Genomic DNA, 23438 nt, shown 5'->3' on the forward strand with positions numbered 1-23438 from the left:
GGATAACTTCTGATCCACCTCCTCAATATGTTTATCATTGGCAACTTTCACTGCATTTTTTTCATTAGGTTCTAAAATTTTCTGTTCTAAATGATCAATCACTTTAATAGAGTAAACATGATTATCATCATTAGGGCATTTTATGGAATCATAAATATTGAATTTAGCAATTTTATCATCAAATTCCCTAGCAAGTGTGCCATTAAGAACATCTATCTTAGTTTTGGATGTCCTTAAGAATGGTCTTCCTAGGAAAATGGGGTAGTTTGATTACTATTACCCATATCAAGCACATAAAAATCAGCAGGAAAAATCAAATCATTAACTTTTACACGAACATCCTCAACTAAACCCTTAGGATAGGCATTAAATTTATCAGCTAGTTTGATCACAACACCAGTTTCATTTAAAGGTCCAAATTTTAAAGAAGCATATATAGAATATGACATAACATTAATAGAAGATCCCAAATCTATGATGGCTTTTTCAAAGTTAGTGTCGCCTATCATACAAAAGATAGTAAACATACCTGGATCTGTGCACTTCGTGGGGATTTTTCTTTGAATAATTGCAAAGACAATCTCCCTAATGTTTATTTTTTCACATCCCTAGAGTTTTTGTTTCCTCTTACTCTTGCACAAATGTTTCAAAAATTTAGCATAACGAGGTATTTCTTTAATAGCATCTATAAGTGGAATATTTATCTCGCATCTACCAAAAGTATCATAAAGCTCATGATCTCATTCGTCTTTCCTATATCCTACTAAAACCTGAGGGAAAGGGAGTACTGGTTTATAATCAGAAAGAGGTGGAAACTTATGCTTAGGTGTACCATTGTCGTTGGAAACACTATTCTCTTCAAGGACATCTTTCTCATTTTCCTGCTCCAATGATATAGGGGTTACCCTTGGAATTTCAACTTCCTTACCACTCCTTAACAAGATTGCACTTACATTTTCCCTTAGATTGACCATTGTTTGAGAGGGTAATTTTCTCGAACCTTGTGCTTCCAGCCTGTTGATTGCAGTTTCCATTTGACCCATTTGATTTTCCAAACTTTTAATACTTGTCCTTGTTTTCTATTGGAATTGCAAAGTGTTAGTAAAAAGATACTCAACAATATCTTCTAAAGGCATACCTAAAGTTGAAGTTTAGTCCTGTTGTTGTCTAGTAGGATATGGCTGCCTGTATAGCTAGAAGTTTTGTTGATTCACTTGTTGATTCCCATAGCTAAGATTAGGATGATCCCTCCATCCTGGATTGTAGGTATTCGAGTAAGGATTGTAATTCCTTTGTGGTTGTCCAGGAAAGCTGCCTACTGCATTAACTTGTTTACTTTCTTGAATAGTTGGGCAGATGTCAATTGTCCTACCACCAAGCAAATTTCACATGCCTTCGTCGTTTGCATATTACCTGCAGTCATTTGACGAACAAGAGAAGTTAGACTCGCAAGCTGTTGTTCAAGAGATGAAATATTTACCTCATTGACATGTCTAGAAGGAGCATCAAGTCTAGAGCCAAATTGTTGAGAGTTGACTGCCATGTTTGCAATCAAATTCCTCGCGCCCTCAGGAGTTTTATCCACCAACGCTCCTCCACTTGTAGTATCAACCATATTTCGTTTCGTGGGTAGAAGGCCTTCATAAAAATATTAGATGAAAAGTTGTTCACTGATTTGATGATGGGGGCAACTTGCACACAGTTTCTTGAAATGCTCCCAATATTCATGTAGAGATTCCCTGTTGTCCTGTCTCACTCCACAAATTTCCTTTCTAATATTTGCTGCCCTTGAAGTTAGAAAATATTTTTCTAAGAACATCATCTTCATTTCCTCCCATGTTGTGACACTTCCAGATGGTAGATGGTAGAGCCAGTCCTTAGCTAAATCCTTCAGAGAGAACGTAAAGGCTCTCAATTTAATTTGCTCTTCAGTTACCCCCATAAGTTTCATGCTTTTACAAACCACGTGAAATTCCTTCAAATGCTTATTGGGATCTTTACTTTCAAGAACATGAAAGGTGGGCAATAGATGTATTAGTCCGGATTTTAATTCAAAAGTAGTATTAGCATCTAAATTAAGAAAAGTTATGCATAAGGGTTGTTGATGCAAATCCGGAACTGTAAACTCTTTCAAGGTTTGATTCCTAGACATGCCAATCCTCAACCTGCGCAAAGTTCATTCTATTTCTGGATCGTAATGCAAATCACCTTGATTAGAGAATCGAGTTATGGGCATAAACAATCAAGGAATCAAAAAGAAAGAAAAGAAAAAACTAAACGAAACAAAATAACAAAATAAACATTTTTTTTAAAAACAAAAATGAATGAAACAAATAAAAAGTAAAAAAATAAACTAAATCACTCCCCAGCAACGGCGCCAAAATTTGGCGTGCCATTGTAGGCACCCAAAAATAATAAACCCTACACTTCTAAAAAATGTATGCAGTAGTGGAAGTAAGGATCGTTCTCACGAAAAGTGATTAGTCTAAGTATATGCAATATTAACAATAACGGGGGATTTTGTTTGTAATGAAATCAATTTGAATTAAAAATAATGAAATCTAATAAATTGGATTTAATCAATAGAACGAACCTTGGTCTAAGTCAATATCCAATGTAGGAATTTCGAACTGATCATGGATCTATGAATGTTATCAATTTATATTTTTGCATTCATCGCTGGAATTTATTTTTCCTATTTCTCCTTAGTTGTAATTAATCGAAAAACAAGTGATCTAATCAATCCTTATTATTAAATAACCCCAAGAAAAGCACTTAAGATTTAATTTAATAATAGAATGAGAAATTAGAGAAATCGATGAAACTAAACAATAGAATCACAAGCGGTTATGTTTAATCTAGTCAAATATCCTTTCTAAAATTTAATAGCCTCTAAAGCAGCGATTAATCAAACTCTAGTTCCTTTATAATGTCAAATATATCAAACAATTACGTATTTGTTCTTTAAACAAGCAATAGATTGAAGTACATGAATATCTAATAGGCCTCTTAGAATTCAAATATAACAACCATGAAATCATGCATAAAAGAATATTCAATACATAAGATATGAATGAAAACAATGAAATTTATTTAGATATCACAATTTGAATCGTTCCTAGGCTTCAATATTCTTTGACCAAGAGATAAAATTTAGCAACACATCAATAATCCTTAAGAAAAAAGAGAGAAAGATTTATGGTGTCCGTTCTTCACCTCCAAAAAATAAGTAAAATATAAGATTTTTAGGTCAAAAGGAGGTTCTCCTCGTTCAGCCATCTTTAGGTGTATATATGATGTCAAAAAATATTGTTTCCATGTAGAATTTCATCAGGATATGGAAACTAGCCTGTCACATAAATTTTTGCCCGTGCTCGCGCACCATATATTTTATTGTGCACATGCCACTTTGTTGTTTGGATCTCGGTATGCAAGAATGAGGTCTCGTACGCATGCCACTTTAAGCCCTTGTGCGCACACAGTATAAAAGAATTTCAATTGTTTCACTTTGATCCCTGAACTTTTATCTTATCTTTTTTTTGGCTTCTTTTTCTTGCTTTCCTTCTTCTAACACTTTGAGTCTTCCATCAATTGACCTTCAAATCTTTCACTCATTCATTTCGCCTTTCGGTTCAACTTTTGAATAATTGCATTTTAGTCCTTCATCTTTTGATTTCTTTCACTTTAGTCATTTTTCGCTCTTTTCTTCTAATTTATGACATCGGCATCCAATTGCAACATAAATCAAAATATAAGGATACTCAGTACATTTCGACAGCAATTAATCACAAAACGCCAACATTAATGGATGAAAAACATGACATTTTATGTTCAATCATATGCCTTCTAGTAATTAAAAGAGACAATCGTGAAAATATTTACAGAAGAACATATGATACCCAAAACATAAATTAAACAATAAAATCAATTCGGATCTTACAGTTTTATTGATTTCTAAGCTTTAGTTTCCTTTGACCAAGAATAAAACTTTAGCTAAATATGACCATGGATGAAAAATTAAAGGAAAAAAGAGATGAGGGCCAAAAAGAGGCGTGTGTCTTCTGATTCTTTTACTTTTTCAATTTTCACCTTTTTCAATCTTTTAAACCTATAAAATCTCCTCAAATATTATCTTAATATAATAGTATATAAATCTAACTGAATAAGGAAAATATTAAAAATGAAATAAAATCCTAATACAACTAGGAAACTGGTATGTTCAACTAAAATTTTTGTGCAATTGATTTGGAAAGTTTCGAAAATAGACCACATCAATTCCGCGAATTAGAATTAGAGCTAGGGATGCACAGCATCTTCATGCCCCATTTCGACCATAATGCAATAGGTTTCTCTCAAAACTCAAAACATGAAAATTGTAGAACTGTATCTTGTCGTTCTAAATCATTTTGATCATCTCAATTGGAGCTCAGAATGAGAGAGTGATGCCCAAATTAGAAAGCAATGTCGAAAATGTCTAGAATTGCCTAATTAACGTTTTGCACTTAACGCCTCCATTTGCACCCTAAATCAAAATATAAGAATAATGAGTACATTTTGGTACCAAATAATTGTAAAAACCTAACATTAAGGGAGGAAAAATATGACATTTTACATTCTCATCAAATACTTCCACAGTTTTACCAATGAGTTCCGTAGACATCTTATTGACAAGCTTTTGATAGGTGGCTTTGATAATTTTCAACCTAAATGACATCATCATGTAGGAATGGAGACTTTATCAGTGATGACAGAGGTGTTGTCTTCATCTGCAGGATGCATGAAAATTTCATTATAGCCTCAATAGTCATCCATTAAGCTCAACGGATCATGCTCCCTGGTAGAATTCAGGAGTAGGTTTGTAACACACAAAAAAAAATTCAGAATAAATTTATTTCTTTTATTTATTATCTTTAGAAAAGTTGAGAACTAAAATGAAATAAATTTTAAACTCCCAATTTATTTAGGCTAAATAATTAGATGTTGATGAAGCGAGATTTAGTATACCAATACCGAACTAGTTTTGTAGGTCATAATTAATTAAAAGTCATTGGCTAAGAAAAAGTTAATTTGGATAAGTTAGGCTCAAGATGTTGTAGTTGTAAGAATGAATGCCTTTGTAATTAATTAAGTTGGTTTAGGAGCTAATGTTGGTGGCAGCCATGTGTGGAAAAGAAAAGACGTTAGTGGTTATCCTATATTGATTTTGATAAAGGTCAAAAGTTAAAATGTAATCCTATTTGTGGAATATTCAAGTACTAGCTTTCAATCAAAGAACATGCGTCATATCATGGTTTGGTTTACCAAAATTTAATTCCTATCCAAGTTGGTACACATTTTCTTCCATCACAATTGTATCATGACTCAATCACTAATTTTTTCCTTTATATAGTGTGCTATTTTCCCATAATTCTTCACAAAGAAATTTTACACGATAGACAGTAAAGAGAAAGAGGGAAAATAATTTCAAAGAGTCAATCACAATATTATCGACGTAGTCGAGAAAGTAGAAAAGACATTGGAATTCATTCAAAAATTCATTTTCATTTGATGAGGTAAAATACTTATGTGCAAATAGTTCGTTTTATTATAATTTTATGTATTCAATTAAATATGCATGAATTACTAATGGACTTCAGATTTTTTAGAAAGAGATATGAAATCCTACAGGAATATAAAAAGACTTAAGATGGATGTGTCGCTTGCTCACTGATATGCTCCATAAGAGGAAAGTATTATGAAGTGTTTGTTTATTGTTACATAATTATGTATAAAAACTGCACGTATCTTACTGGTATTTTTAAATACTCACACTTACAAGATTTTACAGGTTAGTTCGGGTCGATTGGAATGGTGATGGGATGTGATGTCAATTGTCTAGTGGATTCTCAAATGAAAAGTATTAATTTTTTTATTTTATCTTTAATTATTAGTTAGTTAAATTTGTTTCAACGTCATGTTATTGAATTAGTTATTTGAATATTTTTTTAAGATACAATTTTCTTTGTTTAGTTTAAATTTATGAATATTTCAACTTATTATTTTTAAAAGAATTTATGTTATATCGTTCCGTATTTAAAACAAACGAAAGCGAGTTTTTTTTGTAACACTTCAATATTTATGAAAATTTGAGGTGTTACATGGTCTAGCTCGGGAATGGAGAAGCTGTCCTTTAGATAAGTTTAGTTGAGGTTGGAGAAGTCTATGCAGACCTTTCACTTGCCATTATGTTTTTCCACCTCTTTCTTCAAGGCTTCATATCTTTGTATATTAAGGGATTTTCTATTTTGTCTATGCAGTACAATATTGAGATCAATTTTGAGATGTGGCAACTAACTTTTGGATTTACGTCAACCATGTCCTCTTGCCTCCAAGCAAAGATAATTAGGTTCTAGCACAAGAACCCTTTTAGTTTTTCCTTTGCTCTGGTGGTAAATCCATTCCTTCTTGTAGTGATTTGATAGAATCTTGAGAGTTTACTGAGAAGCTCTCCAGTTCTTCTACTGGATCTGTTTGTGAATTGGACTACATGGTATGAGATTTTAACTTATCATACACAACCCTTTCTTTAGGAATTCTCCCTTATCAAGGGGCATCAATCATTTTGATATCTTCCCCTTATTCAGAAATCTGCCTTTCTTCAAGTGCGTGGACCAAGTAACGATTTCAAGTAATACCATATTGATATCATGGGACTCGATCTTCTTTAGGAAATTCAAGTAACATTTCCTAGCTTCTATATGATCATATCTTACTATGTCAATGCCATGTTTCATGGGGAACTTTATACATAGGTGATGGATAGATGTGATGGCTCATAGTTTTGTTAGACGAACCTGTTGTCCACTACGAGAAATTCCATATGGTGGCGAGCCATTTGAGAAGATGTGCCCATCTTTACAGCAAAGGTGATTTTTTCTTTGAGACGATACTATCATAGGTGAACTTATATAATGGAGAGGTCATAGTGGATAGCTTGTAATCCACTAAGATCTTGTCATAGGTGGTTCCAAATAGAATATTAATGGAACTCGTACTATCTACCACTATGTGCTTAAGCCCATTGCGTGCTACAACAACCTTTACCAATAGAGCATTGCAAGGAAATAATTCAAAACCGTCATATCTTATCAGGTGAATGTGATGAGATGCATGGTCCTAGCCCCGTTGTGCTTGTTGTTGACTATCTAGCTAGCCATTTGGAGTCCTTAGCCTTCACTTATATAGTTTCTTTGGGAGTTCAAGATTTTACCTCCAACATACGGACCTTTAGAGATTGTGTTTGTTTGTCGGATAAGAGCATTGTCCACATCTGATAGGGGTCATTTCTTTATCTTTGCTCATTTCGGACCTTTTTCTATTTTCATCCCTCTTATAGCAAGGGAGATCTTCTCTATAAGGTCGTCTCTTCTTATCTCGTCTAAGCCGTTGAGGATGACTAGGCGGGGATGAATTCTTTGGTGGGGACAATCATCTCTCCTAGGCACATGGGTATTGTTTCACTCTATGGGTTGCGATATATCTTTGCACTCACTAGTATCATGACCATAAACTCGATGATAGGTGTAATAAGACTATACTTTAGTATATGGTTTGTTCCTAGGCCTGTTGCCTCAGCCTCTATCTCTACCTTTTGGTAGGTTGGTTGCCTTAAGGTAACTATTGTTTCCTTATAACCATTAGGTGCTACCTATTCATAGGCAAAGGTTAGTATTGCCTTGCAAGTGGTAGCAACAATGTCTTGACCCGAACTAGGGGCTATTGTATGCTTGGCTTGTCCATTGCTGGTCGACCAAGTGTGAAGTAGGGTCTTTTTGTCTTTGCCTTTATAGAGGTGGAAGCCATATTGCTATGATTGATCAATTCTTCATTGATGATCTCACCTTTTATCATCTCTACTAAGGCATCATAGGTGGTGGGATTTTCATTTCTCACATCCCTCCAAAAAAGGATGTTGATGTTTAGGACTTCCCTTAAGGTTGGGAGAGCTTCTTTGTTGGTGACCTATTTGCAGTAGATCATCTCGACGGTAAATCAACCTATATAGTTCTTCAGTATATCACAAACTAATTGCCTCATGTCTTGGAGACGTTGAGTACGAGTTTTTCTATCATTCTCCGATGGGCACTAGTTCAAGAATACTTTTTGAGGTCAGGCCAATTCCTGATACTACTCTCTGCTTATATTCTACTATATCATATTTTGGTCACTTCACTATGAATTGGGTGGAAGGTTCTGCACTTCAGTGCTAGTGAAGAGCTTTTCACGGCCATGTAAGATTTGTAGTTGTTGAGGTGCTTTGATAGGTTGCCTCTTCCCTCATACAAGAAAATCTAGGAGGCGCAACATGAATTAGGAAATGGGCCTCCCATAGCTCTTTTGAAAGTAAGAGGTCGTTATTTAGGCTAGCTGTTGGATGGAAAGGGACGTGGCCTCATCCTGATGGTCACAATGTCCTCTCCTTGATGTCAATCCATACATAAGAGATCTAGATACCCTATTGCATAAGTCTAACCTCTAGATAGTACTCTAATAATTTGACCTTTTAGACCCTTGTTGCAGATATGTCATATCAACTTGCAGGAAGATCTTGTACGAAAGCCCTCCTTAGAAAAATGTGAAGCGAAAGATGCTTTTTATTAGTGTAGAGGCTGGTTACCTCGTACTTCTTTCATGCAGCATGCGTAACACTTCGCTAGGCCATGGAGGTTGATTTCTACATGGCACTTTGGCTAAAATGATGTATCACCTTGGCTACCTTGTCTGTGGCCTCACCTGGGCTCGATAAGAGAATGATGTGGAGTGTGGACTAGGTTGACTTTTTAGCCAGCTACCACATGGAGATTATCTAGAGCCTTGTCAAAAGAGGTATAACAAATTCTAACTTAGTGTTACTAATTGTACGAAAACTGCCTTAACATTGTCAAAGATTGACCATAGCGAGTTTTACGTTTCGGTATTATTGGGAGGAGCAAAAATATTAGTAAAATTTAATTTTATAAAATTATTGTCTGGCGTTTTAGTTAACTTATTTTTTACATCCAATAAATTTTTTTAATTCAGAATCCATTTGAAAAAAAATATATATATATCACAATAATTTAATGTGGGGTTCAATATTGAGACAAACACACAAGTAATCCATATGTGTTTCCAAAACCTTTTAAAGTTTTTCATTGTTGTCAATAATTTAAATTAGCAATTATTGCATTATTTCTATATTCCATAAAATCGTTCTAAATTCGACAAAAATTGTAAGAACCGTACAAGTGATTAGTTAAAATATGCGTAAAAACTTGAAAACAATCTTTTCAACTAAATGCAATTTGTCAAACATCTTTAGTTAGAAATGCTTGCTTTGTTCCAAATTATATTATGTTGTTAGACTAACAAAGGCCAATTTATCTGACCATTTACACTTCTAAACGGCCACTTCGAATTATCTACATCCCCTTTTTGTATATATTCATGCCTAGATGAAATGAAGATAATCTATAAACCAGCTATCCTAGTTGGTGCAGTACATATACTAATTTGATAAGCAAATATGAAATCATTGGATAAATGATGCTCAAGAAATCATGAAAAGGGGTGATATTAGTAAAAATTAAAATAGAGTAGTTTCTTGATTCAAAGAGTGCATTTAGTTTAATGTGCGAGTAACTTATAGAGCTGGGGACACATTAGTGGTATTTGAATGTCCAAAGAGAGGACTTTTGGGACTAAATAGTAGAAAAATGTTGATAGTGGGAGGTAATGTATCATTGTCAAGTCAATTCAGGTAGTCTATTTTTGTTTCAATTTTTTAATAAGAGTAATCATATATTTTATGAATCAATAACTTTTTCTTATTTTTTAACCACACATTCTCCCAAAAAAAAAAGAGTCATTTTTCACTATAAAAAATCTCTCTTAAATAAGCTCTAGATGTGAAATATATGAAAACTAACTATTTTATTGGCCATTGAGATAATAATCCAAATCTTAAATGTATAACGAAAATTTCAAAAGCTATTGATCATCCCTTGTTCCAAGAATCTAGTTTGTGATGCTTATATTCTTACATGATAAGAAATTAACAAGCAGAATTACAAAAGGCATGTTTGGAAAAGATTTTGCTAGATTATGTGCCGTAGATCCTACGAATATATGAAGATAAATTAGTAAAGGTAAGTAAAAATTGCAAGTCCTACTGAATGTATGAATTAAAACAGAGTTTGATGATCTTATAATTAAACATAAACTTTTGCCGTACATCAACTTGGGTTTCAAAAGCAATATTAGATTATTTAGGGACTGTTTGGTTTATCTTTCAGTTTTCAGTGCATTTTTAGTTATATATTTTGAGGGTGCGTTTTAAAATTGCTTAAGAGTAATTATATTCACACCACAATTTTTATTTCTTACTCCACATTTTAAATACACTTAAGGTTTTAATCTCGGCTCATTATAGCATCTATGTCCTTAACAATTTTTCATTTCATTTTTATTCTCAAACTTTCTATTAGTTAAAACATTTGTTTTTAATAATAGTTTTATATCAAAAATTCCGTTGAAATGGTGTAAAATAACTTATTTTTTTATCAAATTTTTAAAATAAATAAATAAATAAGTGTGAAAAAAATATTTTTCCTTCATTTCAAAGTATGAAACTAAAATATTTTAATATAATTCATGATCAAGGATTGAATAAAGATTAATGGAAGATTGAATATAAGAATTTTAAAGAAAAAAGTTAAGGACATAATTGCCATAGTGAATAAAGATTGAGAAACTTAACTGGAATTAAAATGTGGTCTAGCAAATGAATATTGTGACATCAATATAATCACCCTTGCTAAAAGCGTGTTTAATTTGTCATTTTAAAAATTATTTCTCGAAATTGAATATTAGAAAACACACTTGGGTTGAAATTATGGAAAAAAAAAATATTTTATAACATTTTATTTCATAAAATTTGATTATTCAATAAAAATAGAAAAAAGTTACGTAAATATATTATCAGGTATTATATACATTTTAAAGTTAGTGAATCTTACAATATTTTTTCTCTCTACAAAAGTAAAATTAAAAAATTAAAAAAAAATAAAATAAATAAATATATATATATATTGAGTTTGAAAAAAAAAATAATGATATGGATTCATAATATTTTTATCCGTGTTTTATTTAAATGCTCTTTTAGGATTTTTATGTAAATAGTCATTAAGAGCTTTGATTTTTTTATTTTTCATAATTTTTATTTTTTAGAAGTTTTATTTAAACACATGTTTTCAATGTTGTGAATGTTTTTAGAATTTTACTGAAAACACTCAAAACATCAAAATTGTGTTTAAAATTTTATTTTATAAATTTAGCATTATTTTTTAAAATACATTTTTAGATATACCAGACCAAATACATTTTCAACGTTTTGCAAAACTGAAAATTGAAAATAACTTGAAAACAACAAATCAACCGCACTCTTAGATATTCCATAATTATGGGAGCAAACGCACATATATAATTCTAATATTTCTTATGGAGTTCATGAGGAGGCTGTAATAATCAATGATGGAGTGTACTCGGCAACGTGCACAACTTTGAAAAATCAAATTGATAAATTATTTTACATGCATTCATTTCTTGTAATGTTTCCATGTTTGAGGTGTAAGTGTTATGCCCTAAATTCAATCGATGTATGTTGTAAATGCTTTTAATATGTTTAATGTATTTAATTTTGGCAAGATCTATTATTTATTTAAATTAATTTTGTGATAAATAATATTAAATAATAGAATCCGAATATTCAAGTTTAAGTGATTTGTTAATCATAAGGAGTTGTGATTGTGAGTTACAAATTACGTATGATTGGATCTTGAATAAACCGTGGTTGTAAGTAATAACGAGATACGGATATCGTTAATACAGTTAGACCATCACGTGTGATATTTCTTACTTGTGAAGTAAGTAGCTGATCTCACGAGTTAAAGTGTGGTGACACTTAAATGAACCCGTGGATGTTTTGTTATAGAACAAAACATTGGAGACCCGCTAAGAGATTCCACATGAATAACTATCTGAGTGTCAATGATTAATCTCTAACGTTCGGTAGTAGAATTGGTCCTATAACTTGAGGTCATCATAGTGCCTTATATGAGGACAGTCATACTTTGACGGTGTTGGATGTTGCTCTGCCAAGGGCCGCAAATACGACATCGTTCGGGTATGTCAAGAATCATATGAAGATTGTGAATGATCAATAGAGGATTCGTTACTCTTAGATAGTAAAAGATTGTGATCTGCATTTCGTTCAATTAAGTCAATAATTAAATCCTTGGCCAAGGTATACATATAAGTCGAAAAAGAGTTTTCGACTCATATTGACTTAATAGTAGAATGAAAGATATGATCGATAATCGAGATTGGCACACTTCCATATCTCGTAGTTGATCGAATCATATTGACGAAGGGATTATGATTTCATGGTAAACGAACAGTTTTGGTTTTGTCATATCATGTGACATTTTCCGTCATATGTGTTGCCCTGATACATTGCTAGATGTCAATTTGGGACGGCGAGTGTGAATTTATGATAAATTAAAAGGGTGTTTAATTTATCAGTTTTGATTAGATCAAAATAATATTTCACGTCGTTAGACATCGTGGTCGGGAACCTAATGAGTCACACACAAAAAAGAATTGAAAGATTGTAAATTGCCAATTTATTAATTTAATGGATTTGTTATTTATATTCCCGAACTAATTAATTTGATTAATTAATTCACGGATCGGGTTTAATTAAATTGATTAATTAAACATTGGACCGAACCGAGCCGAACCTGTTTGGATTTATATAAATACATGGCTAGGGTTTGAGGTCCATAAAGTTTTCATTATTCTTGTTGGCACAAGAGGAAAAAACCCTAGCAGTTGCAGTCTATTCTCTGTGTGTATTTCATTGGAGGCTGGACAATTGGACAGTTGTAGGAAGCAGATTCAAGTTGCTGGAAAGGAATAACGCGAAGAAGTTTGCAAAATCAAAAAAAGATATAATTCTTATCACAGTTCTTATCTAAATACAAAGTTGAATTCTGAATGGGAATTGAAATTTGTTTAATTCCGTTATGCATGTTTAAGTAAATTCTCAACATGAGGTATGTTGTATTTACGTGTAAATGTTATAATACATTTTGATGAAATCATTAAACAAGGATACATCATTTGTAAGGTTCCTTACATGCATGTTCATATGTTGAAATTTTTAGGAATATCATTGTACTATTCTTGTTTCGTAATATTGTAGATTACTCACATATTTCTTCTATATAATTGAAATTGTAAATTAGTCTCTTAAATGTTTTGAGTGGATTTTGTTGAGATTTCAATCAACAATATAACCGTTCCAAGGATGTTCAAAGTCAAACAAGAATCAATAGAACAAAAGAAAAGAAAAGATTCAGAGCTTTTTACTGAGTAGGTAACACCCAAACGAATTATTTATATATAAATATACTGATATCTCTTTCGAGATCATAAATCTATTTTTTAATTGTAGCATATGTAAAATTATACATGTAATATTGCTTGAAACCATCGCCATAGCAATCTTTGAGAAAGATCGCAATGGCACAAAAAAAAATCTTAACACACAGAAAGTAATATATTAGGATGAGGGTGGTAAATTCAGTGTTGTTCCTCCTCTCAGTAGACATTATGATTTTATTATATAGTATATTATTTTATGAGGCTATATGTTATATTATTGGGCTAACGTTCACAACACTAGAAAGTTATCAAGTCTAATTAACTTAATGAAACATTATGAGAAAGGTGGATCCATGAGTCTTAAAAATAAATAAGTCTAATTCGGCCCTTTATGACCTTTTGTGTAATATAATATATGTAAGGGGAAATTACACTACGGTTTTTATTTCTCAAATTCGACGATTACTATTTAATTATTTTATATTTCAAAAATATTATTTAGCATAAGCATAAAGATCTCCAACTTTCTCTCTCTAGAATTCTCATCGATTTCATTTTCAAAAATTCATGTCGTTTCTCACTCTTTCCTCTCCCTTAGTATATACATATAGCGGTGTGCATGACCTGTATATTTGTTTACATATGTGGGTGATATATGGTGTGTGTCATTTTATTTAATTTCATTATTTATTGGCACATCTGATGTTTGTGAAGGTAAAGGTGTTGATGTTTTGGAGATGAAATAATGGAGGCGATGGCGATGGCGATGGCGATGACGATGACGATAGTGATAGTGATGGTGGTGGTGAGATGGGGTGGAAGGGGTGAAAATATGTTTGATTTAGGCAAGCTGCAAAATGGTAGTAATGGTGGTGGTCGATTTTATATTTCGCAAGTGTACGAATTGTAGCAGGTAATAAAATGGATCTAAGAGTTCGAATTATCATTCTCACGAGGACTACTATCTTTGTTATTGTTATTTTTTAATTTAAATATGCTAAAAAATAATTAATACATTCGTTTGTAAATTTTTTTAGCGATTGTTAGAGTGATAGGATTTACGAGTTCACCAGAACTATCCCCTTGATCTCAATCGTCAATTTTTATACAATTAGTTTTATGTACTCGGTCGAATTTTTTTAAATTAATTGATTTACCTCTCTCGAGTTCAAATCAATCATAGCCAATTAAGTGAACAAACTATATATCAATGAAAATCCTAGTAAATCTCAATCAAGAGCATTCAAATTCTAATAATTAATTTAACGACCACGACACCCATATCGTTAGAAGTAATGTTTTGAAGCGACGACTATAGAGATGGATGTTTCTGTCGGCAATGATGGTGATTGATAGGAAGTGGTGGTGGATGAAGTGGTGAAAATGGAGTGAATTACCCAAATGGTCACTGAACTTTGGAAAAGGTTTTCTTGGGGTCATTAAATTTTAAAAATCATTCAATTCATCACTGAATTTTACAAAAGTTTCCACGGAGTTAATAAGCTTTAGAAATCATCCAATTCATCACAAAATTTTGTAAAAGATTTTCTAGAGGTCACTAAACTTAGCGACCTCTAGGAAATTTTTTACAAATTTCAGTGACCTCGTAGAAACCTTATGTAAAGTTCAATAATGAATGGGGATAAATTTTAAAGTTCAATGATCCCTTAAAAACCTTTTGTAGAGTTCAATAATGAATTTGGTGATTTTAAAGTTCAGCGACCCCGTGGAAATTTTTAGCAAATTTAGTGACCATTTGGTAATTCACTATGTGAAAATGGGATGGTAGAAATGGATTGGGGTTCGGTTTTCTACATTAAATGGGTGCATGGGGAATAGGGTGGGGAAAGTACACCTGATTTTTGCCCAAAAAAATAATAATAAATAAAAGAATAAAAAATAATCTTCACTAAAATGGAAAATTAAAAAGTGGGATGGATATAATTTCCTCAAAAAATATTTAAATTAGTAAATTTGTTTAGGGTATTTGTGAAGTGGAGATTACACCTATTCATGGTTTTTAAATTCTCAATTCATAAATAAGAATTGAAAGTTTTTAGTTCAAAAATCATATCATAATTTAAACTAATTTAAGTCAACACCCACGCCAACGCCCACGCCCACACCCACTACCCCATAAAACCCTAATTCATCCTTAGTTGTCATTTCATTCCGTCCACACCCGCTACCCAGCATCGATGACTATCGTAAGCGATGATAGGCACATCACCATCGACAGGTGTGCACTAGGACAAGAGCATCAACAATGTGATATGTTTCCCAAACCCTCATTTGGGGGGGGGGGTTGTCTTTTGCATCTATTTCTCTATTAGTGCGATCTGTTTAGATGCTATCGTCCTGCTATTGTTCGTCGTTTGCAGGCGCTACTGATGGTGTTGGTGGTACACAAGTTTGTGTTGGTGTTTCACGGTAACACTGACAATGTTGGTGGTTCCCAACAGTGTAGGCGGTTGGGTTTGAATGTTGGTGTTGGTGTTTTCGTCGTGGGATTGGGGCAAGGTAGGATATGAGTAGAATGAAGAGTGTTTGTGACCAGCAATTTAAATGTTTGTGACCAATTATTTGATTGATTTGTGACCGTCAAAGATGGGATTTTTTTTGTTGGGAGGGGGAGGGGGTTTGCCTTTGTGACCAACTATTTAATATGTGATCTAAAAATTTAATAATTTGTGACCAATGGTAATTTGTGATTAGCTAATTTGATCATTTGTAATTTGTAACCGATAAATAAATTATAACTTATAAAAAAATTTATTTGTGGTCGAAAAATAATTTATGACCATTTAATTCATTAAAATGTGATCTATAAGTAATTATAATCATAAATTGTAAAATTGTGATCTTAATATATTTAATTAATAAAATATTTTGTATTAATTATTTATTACCTGAGTTTTGAAATTATTAATTTATTCTCTTAAAATTAAATTGGCCTATATTTAAGGCTTGAGATTTGAACTTTTTCCATTTTTAATAAATTGTAAAATTGTGACCTTAATATATTTAATTATTTATTTATTACCAGGGTTTTGAAATTATAAACTTATTCTCTTAAAATTAAATTGGCCTATACTTAAGGCTTGAGATTTGAAATTTTCCCATTTGTAAATAGTTTTCGATACACAATAAACAGGCCCAATGTCTTCAGTAAGCTGAACAGGGCTGGTTTAAAACAAAATGGACTGGTTGAGGGAAGACAATCCATGACCGGATGAAGAACACTGGGATAGGATGGATCAATTAGTGGGCTGAGGCCCACCAGGCAAATTGCCCCGCTAGATACAACTAGGCTGAACAAATCCTTTACACACTATCACTTGAATCAGCAACATTTTAGGAAAACTAACTAGCCTAATGTTATGGAGCAGTAAGAACAAATAAATGTAGACTATTTCCAATAATTTTCCTTTTTCTTCTTGGGGTAGGGGGTGGAGTGCCGGGAGAAGGGGGGGGGGGAGTAGAGAAAGAAGTTCCATGAAAAAATTGTTAGAATTATACAATGCAAAAGACAGAGATTTTAACTTTTTATTTCTTACGTAATACATATTTTCCAACATAGTACACTAACTATAGCTTCCAATCTAAAAATGAAAGTAGGAAGTTGTAACCATCATTCATCTTAGCACAACAATGAAATCAAGATTCATTTACATAGTAAGTACATTCGGATTGAACTAGATGATCAGACCAGAAATTTGGTGAATTAGCTATTAGTCGGTGTATTATCTCTTTATAAGGACCCTTTGGCAATTGACCCAAGATCGAACTGCGAGAACCAATCAAATCACTATATAAGAACAATCCATGGATCGGGGTGTTTAATTAATAATTTTTAGAATTTCGAAGTATAAATATTGTTTTATTGATCCAACCAGTAATTGGTGACCCGATGGCCTAGTCCAGACAATGTTTGAGTTGGGTCTAACCCCCTCAACCTATTAATTTTGTATGCAAAAAGCCCTTTCGAATGTTATCCATCCATATTTGCAATTTCTTCAAAGAGAGAGATTTCACGAAAAAAATGTTAGAATTATACAATGCAGAAGACAGAGATTTTAACTTTTTATTTCTTACGTGATACATATTTTCCAACTTAGTACACTAACTATAGCTTCCAATCTAAAAAGGAAAGTAGGAAGTTGTAACCATCATTCATCGTAGCACAACAATCAAATCAAGACTCATACATAGTTATTACATTTGAATTGAACTAGATGATCCGACCAAAAATTTGGTGAATCAGTGTCGGTGTATGATCACCTTATAAGGACCCTTTGGCAATTGACCCAAGATTGAACTGCGAAACCCGATCAAATCACTATATAAGAACAATCCATGAATCGGGGAGTTTAATGAATAATTTTTAGAATTTTGAAGTATAAATATTGTTTTATCGGTCCAACTAGTAATTTGGTGACCCGATGGCATAGTCTGGACAATGTTTGAGTTGGGCGTAATCCCCTCGACCTATTGATTTTGTATGCAAAAAGTCCTCCGAATGTTATCCATCCATTCTTTCCATCAAAAGTACATTTATTTTATGAAAAGACACTTATACCCTTACCCATTTATACACTTAAAGGATCGTATTTGCAAATTTCTTAATTCCCATTTTTCTTTAAATGCTATCACTGCTTTGCGACGATCACTAACATTTATCACAAATAAGTGCTAATAACCAAATAATGTCATTTAGTTACAATATGATGTTCCCTTTTTCTCCATTTATTCCATCTTGTTCCATTAGGGTTGGTTCTTTCTTTCTTTATTTCATTTTTTTTTTTTCAGTTTTTATTTTAAAATGTTCTCAATATAAAGTTTTGCAGTAGTAATTTTATTAACGTTGGGAGAATCAAAAATAATTTTGACAACTCGGGATAGATAACATGAGAGCATCTAGAATCACGAGGTGGAATCTAATTTTAATTTAAATTAGCATAATATAAAAATGTAAAATAGAAAATAGAATCATTAAAAATTAGATAATGCCGAGACCAAAGCGCAACTCAAATGCTAATGGTAAAACCTCGATCATTGGCCTGAGATTGAGCCTCCCTCGGGCCGACAAAGAGTGAATTTAAAACAAGCACACAATGCCAAAAAATTTAAATAAAAATTCTACTAAATTACACTACTCTCTCTCTCTCTCTCTCTCTCTCTCTCTCTCTCTCTCTCTCTCTCTCTCTCTCTAAGTCCAATTATAATGACATGAAACCAGGAAAAATAGAAGTGCTCATATTGGACGTCTGAAAATTACTTAAAATGACACTAGATTATAAGTGAAAAAAATTGTACCAATATTACTAACGAACATCTCCAATCGTGATATAAAATTGGCTGTAAATTGGTATCTCCAAAATCATTTTTGCATCTTCATTACATCTCGATGAATCTAAATTCAAATTCTACTCCAGTTGGAAAATCTAAATCCACTTTTACATTTTCTACCAAAAAATGCAATCGCATCCCCTTTGCGTCTCTTCATTGAAAATGTTTTTGACTACTTTGAAGATCTAAATCTCTATTTTAAACTATCATTGAAGATGCTCTCATTGGTAACAATAAGAAATGGCTGAAAATCAACACTTTATATCTCTCTCTTACTCTCACTCTGTACATATGTATTTCTATGTCTTTTTAATTTAGTAAGTTTTGGTTATAGCTGCAATGAAACATGAAAAATAAGAAATTTTGCATAAACGGTCGCTTAAGTGTATAAATGGATAAATGTTATAAATGTCCATTCATTGAAATAGATATACTTTTAATGGTAAGAATGGATGAAAAACATTCTGTAAGAACCTGTGGGCTTATGGGCTGGTTTGTCTTCCAGTTATTGGGTCAGTCTGTCTTCCTATTAATTCCTTTAAGTATTGTATTGGGTCATTAGTTAATGAAGTCCAATGGGTTATGCTTAACCCAGTCCAGTAGTAGGAATAAATGCCAGAGTTGACTGAGTCCACAGTCATGTCCGAGTCTTTAGGAAGAGTCTGTAGTGCAGTAGTCATGTTCCTTATTTTTCTGAAGTAGAGTCTGTTAGAGGAAGACGTGGGGAACTGGAAGTTGTGGTCATTTGTTTTGTATTTAATCTTGAAGATATATGAAAAAGTATCTATCTGGCAAGTTGCACCATCACAGGTGTTTGGAGGTGAATCCCCTCGAAGTGATTCAGCATTCATTGTTCTTTTTCACTCATATATCAAGTTGATTCCTAACACATTCGAAAGCACTTCTTGCACCCGACTTGATAGGTTGATAGGGTTAGCGTCAAGAAACAAGGTTAGAGACCATTATGCACAAAGGATTTAGGAAATTTTGTGCCCATTTTCTCACACATACACACACACACACACAAATGTTTATTTTTAAAAACAAGCCTTTCTTCTGTAGTCAACGATTAATTGAGATCATGAAATAATGATACTTTATTGTTTCCACATCCTGATACGAATTTAGGTTGCTGTAAAGTCCTTAAAAGCAGTGAGAGTTTTGAGAAGTCAAAATCCATAAATATAAAATTGTCTTAAGGAAGTAATGAGAAACAGTGCATGCATCTGCCAAATGACTGTATGATACATGAGCCCTTTCGAACGAGAACATAATCTATCATCAACCACACATTCTCTTAATAAAATATGTTTTTTTACGTTGATCCGTAGTTTTTTCTATTTTTTAGTTTTACAAACTCCAAAAATCATTCCTCTCTTTAAACAATCTCTCCTAAACAAACAACTAAACTAACTTGTATTTGCATTGGACTTTTACATGACCAATTGTCACATAGAATGGCGCTAGATAGCTACGCCTATCTAAATCACATCTTACAACAAACTAGTCACTCTTAAATATTTTTAGTATAAGTCAAGTCAGCTTGAACCTGCTAGACGACACTTGAATGTAGTTTAAATATCACAAGAATAGAAAAATTTAGAAGTGTTGAAAAGAAAGTCAAACGAATATAATATTAAACCATGGTATAAAACTTAGAAAATTCGACACTCATCGCATAATAAGTTTCTTCCTAATAAAAAAAAAATTGTTATGGTTTGTTATGAAATTTAAAGTTCCTTTCAATTTGTTAAGAGATAGTTTTTATTTACAGATTGATGAAATAAAATTTATCACATCTTCATCAGGGACTAACTGCGTGCTCGTTTGTAAGAGAGAGTTTTTATTTACAGATTGATGAAATAAAATCTATCATATCTTCATTAGGGACTAGCTGCGTGCTCATTTGGAAAAGTATAAAATGTTGTTAAAAAGTGGAGGTCAAAATCAACAATTAATTCTAGCGGCAGCTTTCATCGATTTTTATCATAATTTTTGTCAATCAAACCCTATATGATACATTTATCAAAATCTTTATCAAAACCTCTTTAATTTCAATGTAGGAAGTATAATTTATTTTATTGCATTATGTCTCAACTATTACTTGCCTTATGAAGCCGTTGTTTGAGCCCTATTTTTTCAACAAAAATACATTTTTCAATAGTAATTTGACATGGGTTAATTTCACAAACGGTCACTGAACTTACAGAAAAATTACAAAACGGTCGCTGAAATTTAAAATTTTCAGTAACGGTCACTTAAGTATTGGGACGCTTTCAAAAATGGTTACTGAAGTTTAAAAATTTTTGAGCTACTTTTGCGGCAATTTTTCAACCACTTCCGACTACCGATACCACAGGATTTTGATACCGTTGAAAAGCCTACAATGTCTTCTTCAATTACAACAAAAAATCTCCCCCAAACTCCAAAGGATTCGGCCAGAATAGATCCACAAAGTTGGCTACCCGAAAAGGCAAAAATCTGCCCAAATTTTTAGATTTTTGGTGGACTTTTGCGGCGATTTTTTGACAACTTCCGACCACCAAAATAGCCAAATTTTGATACTGCTGGAAAGCCCACAATTTTCTCTTTAATTAGCATCCAAAATTTCCCCAAAACTCCAAAGGAGCCGGCCAGAATAAACTCACAAAGTTGGCATCCCAGATTTTCGTCTTTTTGGGATGCCGACTTCGCGAGTTTATTCCGGCCGAATCCTTTGGAGTTTGGGAAAAATTTTGGATGGTGATTGAAGAGGATATTGTGGGCTTTCCAACGGTATCAAAATCCGGCGGTCTTGGTTGTTGAAAATCGCTAGAAAATTGCGGTAAAAGTCGCCCAAAAATCTGAAAATCTGCCCAGATTTTTTGGGGCGACTTTTACCGTGATTTTCCAGTCGAATTCCTTGGTGTTATGGAGAGATTTTGAGTGGTAATTGAAGAGGACGTTGTGAGATTTCCAACGGTATCAAAATTCGATGGTATCGATGGTTGGAAGTAGGCGAAAAATTGCCGCAAATGTAACCAAAAAAACTAAAAAAGTGTTTTTCAACTTTAGACCGTTTCAGAAACTTTTTAAACTTCAGTGACCGTTTTTGAATGCGTCCCAATATTTAAGTGACCGTTACTGAAAGTTTTAAACTTCAGTGACCGTTTTGTAATTTTTCTGTAAGTTCAGTGACCGTTTATGAAATTAACCCGATTTGACATTATTTCAACCACACATTTTTCAATAAAATAATATTATACGCAAATCAAAAAAAATTTCCTTATTTTTTAACAACACATTTTCCATCAATACACTATTCAAAATTCATTTTTTTCACGAAAATGAGGCTCAAACAAGGGCTAAATATCAATCAAAACTTGTCAATCCACTCATGCTGTCACACCCATATAGGTAGGCATCAAACACGACATGTCGAATAAGCGCCAAGCCTAAAAAATAAAGATACGTGAGATTTACATCTTTTCTACCATAAAATTCCAAACCAATTAATATTTCTGCCAGTTGATCATTGGTATTGTTGATGTTAATTGAAGTCGAAATTTCATTGATAGATTTCGTGCACTAGCGCATAATAACTTTGTAACCACAAAAATAAGGTGAAAATTATACGAGTCCAAGTCAACATATTGCAAGTCAATGTACTCGACAAAGTAATGATAGCGGAATGTTATTGTTGACACATAAAAATTCAGCCCAAATCGAACAGCCCAGAGAATAAAACCCAATGGGAGGATCCCCAAATCAGATAGCCCAAAGAACGAAATCCAATTGAACGAATCAAGGTGAATGCCCAAATAAGGGGCCCAATAGTGCGGTAACGCCATCGTCCAAGTTTGCAAGTCGCTCAGAGTCTGAACGAATAGAGTGGCATACGGTCGTCCAAAGTCTCGCCCAAATGTTCAAGTCGCCCAAGGTATCAACAAACATAACGCATTATGATGCAGTTATTGAGGCAGTTGCTAAAGTAACTTTATCGCGTTCCACGACTCAAGGGGTTCAATCCAAAGCGGTTGAACGATGCAAGATAATGGCAGCAGTTAAAAGGACAGTTGCATGACAAAATGGCCACTACAAAGAAAGTGGGTAGTTATAGGGCGATCAAGCAGTTTTTTAGAGCAGTTAATCACAAAGGGATCGCCTATGAAGTATAAAAGAGAGAAAGAACTTAGAAGAAAAGACCGAATCCAAAACTCTCGAACAGAGAATATGTAATTTTCATTCCTTTAGCTTTTAGACTTAAACATTTCCTTTTCTGTAACTCGTGTGCTTGCGCCCCTTGGAGGCACGTTGTTTTCCGTTTCCAATTGTAAAGTTCATCGCCAATAAAAAGAACAACCCTTTTTGGGACTTTGTCTCAAGAGGTTTCGTCCCTTACACAATCGTCTGATCCTCTTTAATTGTTAGCGAATTAAACCGCGCGAAACAATTTGGCACGCCCAGTGGGACAGTGGTGTTAGGTGTTGAAAGTGCAAAAAGAGAAACAGTATGCCTCAGAGATCCGACAAGGAAGGAGCAAGTCAGGGAGGAATCCAGTCTGTAATCGAGCGATATGAGGAGCAACATGCCTCTCCACGAACAGATGGACAAAATCAGAGCAGTAACAGTCGTTACGAACCAAT

The 23438-nt window shown here is 33.1% G+C and overlaps 1 protein-coding gene across 1 annotated transcript in view; it reads right to left on the bottom strand.

Annotated features, from left to right (window-relative positions):
* Window positions 1–22164: 22164 nt before the first annotated feature.
* The window catches only part of LOC111366799, an 8266-nt gene continuing 6992 nt past the window's right edge, over window positions 22165–23438 (bottom strand). The window contains exon 3 of the mRNA XM_022987495.1: window positions 22165–22247. Coding sequence (XP_022843263.1) covers window positions 22165–22247 — 83 coding nt within the window. The remainder of the gene's footprint in view (window positions 22248–23438) is intronic.

This window comes from Olea europaea, chromosome 18 (assembly GCF_002742605.1).
Source record: "Olea europaea var. sylvestris chromosome 18, O_europaea_v1, whole genome shotgun sequence".
NCBI lineage: Eukaryota > Viridiplantae > Streptophyta > Magnoliopsida > Lamiales > Oleaceae > Olea > Olea europaea.